This window comes from Bactrocera latifrons, unplaced genomic scaffold, assembly GCF_001853355.1.
Source record: "Bactrocera latifrons isolate USDA-ARS-PBARC rearing strain unplaced genomic scaffold, ASM185335v1 scaffold_328, whole genome shotgun sequence".
In the NCBI taxonomy this organism is placed as follows: domain Eukaryota; kingdom Metazoa; phylum Arthropoda; class Insecta; order Diptera; family Tephritidae; genus Bactrocera; species Bactrocera latifrons.
Genome location: NW_017536941.1, coordinates 20,030 through 24,313, shown reverse-complemented (window position 1 = coordinate 24,313; position 4,284 = coordinate 20,030). Strand labels below are relative to the sequence as shown.

The window sequence follows — 4,284 nt, the reverse complement described above, 5'->3', positions numbered from 1 at the left end:
ACAATATTTCGGCAATATAAAATTATGCTCTGAGCTCATACCCTGTACATGAAGTTTGTAAGACAAAGACAGAAACGTTGCAGACCCCATAAAGTTTATGCTATACATAAATGATCGACGTGACGAGCTGAGTCTTCGCCGTAAGCGAAGTAATAATTGTTTTTCTTGCAAAAATATTGAACAAAGTTAATGCAGTAAAATGTATGAAATAAACCTATTTATTTTTATATAATTTATTAATATAATATTTCTTTTGCAGATTTACTATCAAGATGCGCGCAGTATTAATTTTTGTGGCGTTGTTCGCCTATGCTAGTGCGGTTTCGTTCAGTGATCTTGTGAAAGAAGAATGGTTTGCCTATAAAGTAAGTTTTTTTTTAAACAAAATATATTTATTACAAACTAAATTTACTACTAATAAGTGATTTTTTAATGCTTAAGTTATTTCCAGAGTAAGAGTTTATCACTTTTTATTTATATTCCTGATATGATTTTATTTGTTAAATTTTGAACTTATTTTAATTTTAACCAACACAAAATCTTTTGCCGTTAGTGGCTTCATATAATCTTGTGGTAATTACCGTTACTTCGACTACGTGTTAATTACTTTTTTTCTGTAAATTCTTTCATTTCAACATTTTATTTATATTGCACCTCCAGTTACCTTTATGTTTGAAAACTTTCAACACTTTTTTACAACTTTCTTTTGTTATTCATAAAATGCCATGCCATATGGTCATTACTGCTGACCACCACGTAATGGTAATAATAATTTCAAACTCAGAACAGCGCAACAATGGAAGAAGTAATTGCGTGGGTGAATCATTTTTGAATGATGCATATATGTTGCTACTATTATTTGCAATAATTACACATTTTTATGGCATGCACTGTCACAACGGTGTCGAAATTATATGCAATAGCCAAGTGACTGATCTGCTTACAAATCCATTCTTGATTAACTGCAAAATTGCTGATATTACAAATATTGTAAATTGGTTTATCGGATATGGATGAAGAGTGTGCAATGCAGTTGAAGAAGAAATATAATTGTTTCACTTGGTATAATTTTTCTTTCAAACAAATGCTGCATTGTCATACAAAGATAAAGAGCATCATCCAAAGAATATATGAATTTTTATCTATACATACACACATGCGAAAAATATAACTTTTAATGTTGAATATTAATGTGCTTTAAAGCGTTTTAAGAGATAATACGATATTTTATAAGTGCGCTTACGTTTTTGTTTTTTCCTGATTTTATAATATATTGTAGACTTGCGCCTGTCTACCCTTACATACATATATTTTACTATATTATTTTTCTTTCTTTAATTGTTGCTTTGCATACAACGTACTCTTATTAAATCAAACTGCAATAAACTTCTTGCTGCGTAATTTCAATACAACAACACGCGCCAAAAGCATCACATGGTCGCAGCAGACTGATATGACAGTTCTGTCAATCATAAATGCGTTCATCCATGCAGCAGCTTATATTTTTTCTTTTTAAAAGAAAATGTGCCTTATCAATAATAAAGTGGCTGTGTTAAGTTTTRAATGTCTGAGTTAGTTTTTGTACGCAACTAAATGCTTTTAATTATACCAAAGTTGATTTATGAAATTGGAATTTATTATATGTAAATAATCAGGGTTTCAATATTTGATAAATTAGTAATAATATATAAATATAACAAATATATAAATACGCATATGTGCACGCTGATAATCAAAATGTTGACTTTTACAGTGTTGTGTTTAGTATTGATTAACCAAACTATTGATTAAAACAACATTATGAGTCAAGGGGTTACGTGGGTTTAAACTTTTCAAAAAATCGTTTACTTGAATTTTTTTAAATGCTATGATTTATCTAGAATATTTTCCCAAAGTTTCAAGGCAATCGCTATTAAAGTATAGGGGATAGAACCTTTGGAAGGGCAGCCCGGACGGCTCATTTAATCTTTGATCGTGCTTTCCTCGAAACATCATTTTCATTTAAGTCGTTGGTGACGATTTCTCAGAAACTAATGAAAATTTCCACACTTCTTGTAAATGAGATGAGCTTATGTTTGATCGGAGCATTTTTATTTTTATTTTTTTCGACTACAACTAAATTTTTCAAGGCAATTTGTGTTATAAATTTACATTTTTTTTCCAAATCCTTCGATTAATCACGACATATACTCATCTTTTAACCTAAAAAAATTTAATTTTGTGTAAAATTCGAAATTACTATTAAAAATCTTAAKCTTCGGTAATTATCTAAGAAAATCGTAAGAAAATTCTTACAAATACGCTCATAACTCCGGAAATATTGGCTGGATCAACTTGAAAACTTTCAAAGAATAGTCTGAAATATATGTATTTACATTCGATATACATATRTATGTATTTATATTCSATATATGCCAAACAACTATTTTTTWAAATTCACAAGAGGCTATAACCCCTTAAAAGTACTTATAAATACAATTAGGCTTCTTATCCGTATTGTAGCTTGCTTGCTATTGTTCTGCACATTACTGTGCTTTGCTATAAAATATATTCCAACGTCTCTTTCAACAGCTTATCTAACAAAATCGCACRTTGCTTATTTTCCTCCATTGTTTGCTTGCAATTGCGTTCTAGCCAATACTTTCTCAAATGGGTCAGCTATGATAGTCATTATAAAGTAGCTAAATATATGTTTGTATATACCTATATTTTTCTTCAATCAATACCGTATTGAGACGTTGTATATGCATATGTAAACATATTCTATAAGTCATTAACATTTGATTTGACGGCATTAAGTTTTCTTATCACCAATAAATGCATGGCTTCGCAAATACAACAGGGGAAAGGCTAACTAAAGCGAAAACTGTGATATATGCTATAAATATTTTAAAAAATGTGCACACATATATGTTTGTATGGAGCGTTTTTATATTTGATAAGGAAGTTCTACTTCAAAGCTACCAGATTGCTCCCTAAGACGCCAAACACAAACACATAACATAAACACCTACCTATGCAATTGGAAAGTTTATACTGATATGTATGTTGTTGTAGCGACAGAAACCGTTAGCCATAAACTACATAGAACATTGTTACAGAGTTGTGACTGCTTGGACGATTATAACTCGGTGCCGGTTGCATAGATTCGCATCCTGGCCGTTCCCACGACAGTTGGTTATTAGTAACCGGAACGGATCCGGATTTTTATCAGCTTGGTTGATTTCAGATTACAACGACAACAAAAATCCGATTATTGGCCGTTCCACGACAGTTGGGTCTAAGTTAGCGGAGCGAATTCGAACTTTTATCCATCCAATGACTGTCAACTCGGCAACATTCCTTGCAATTACGTAAGGAATATTTTCTGTCACTACAACAACAACAACTGTTTCGATTCTTGGAAACAAACTTWATTTAGCTACCCGGACTATCTCGTTTTATATATATTATTGTTATTTTAACAAATATAATTATTTTAGAATGAAAGTTGTTTACTTTATATAAATTWATAATTTACTGTAGGCTACACCACAGCCCACTATTTTTCGCTCTGTGCAATTCACCACTTTCAACACAACTCTATTTCCGATACTGTATAATGGCTTAGCATACTTTTAGGCATTTTGAAAAAATCAAAATGCAGTTAGCAAACAGCTGTTACATACATACATACACATACATATATTTTTTTTTATTCTTTGCCGCTGCTATGTTGACTCAGCTTAATCCGGTTCATCGTCTGGAGTTGATAACACTCATCTAGCTTCCAGTATGAATCGCTAAGTGCATTGAACTAAAAGACAAAAAGATGTATTAAGGTTACAAAAAAAAATGATTCAAAATTGATTATAAATCATGCTCCCTCTGCTTCTTTGAACATTCGTCGTCATCATTGCGTGAGATTTCCAAAAATTTTGAAAAATTTCTAATTTATAAGCTTTCTGTAGTGCTGCCGCAGTACTGTTTATACTAAATACAAATGTCAGCATGATTTCGGGATTGAATACGCGCTTGTATCTAAATAACTGCTTGTATTGGTAGTAGTTGCAGCAATTACGGCTGCTGTAGCTTGTCGCAGCATTGCCGCWCTACACAAAAAAATGAAAATAAAATGTCAAGACAACAACAACTTGATTTGTAACCTACAGATCAGAATGTCCGCAAAGGAAGGAAGGTTAAATGAGTGAACAAATAAAGCGAATGCCATCAAGCTGAGTTATTTCAAGTGTTTTCGTGCAATGAAAATGGGGCGTTCCACTTATCATTGGTAAGCAAGGAAGA

The 4,284-nt window shown here is 31.7% G+C and overlaps 1 protein-coding gene across 2 annotated transcripts in view; it reads left to right on the top strand.

The window, feature by feature from the left end:
• The window catches only part of LOC108971152 (cathepsin L-like), a 15,758-nt gene that overhangs the window by 2,196 nt on the left and 9,278 nt on the right, over positions 1–4,284 (top strand). For both annotated transcript variants that reach the window (XM_018937022.1, XM_018937021.1), the window contains exon 2: positions 260–365. In XM_018937022.1, the coding sequence (XP_018792567.1) occupies positions 273–365 (93 nt within the window). In that variant the 5' untranslated portion in view covers positions 260–272. The remainder of the gene's footprint in view (positions 1–259; positions 366–4,284) is intronic.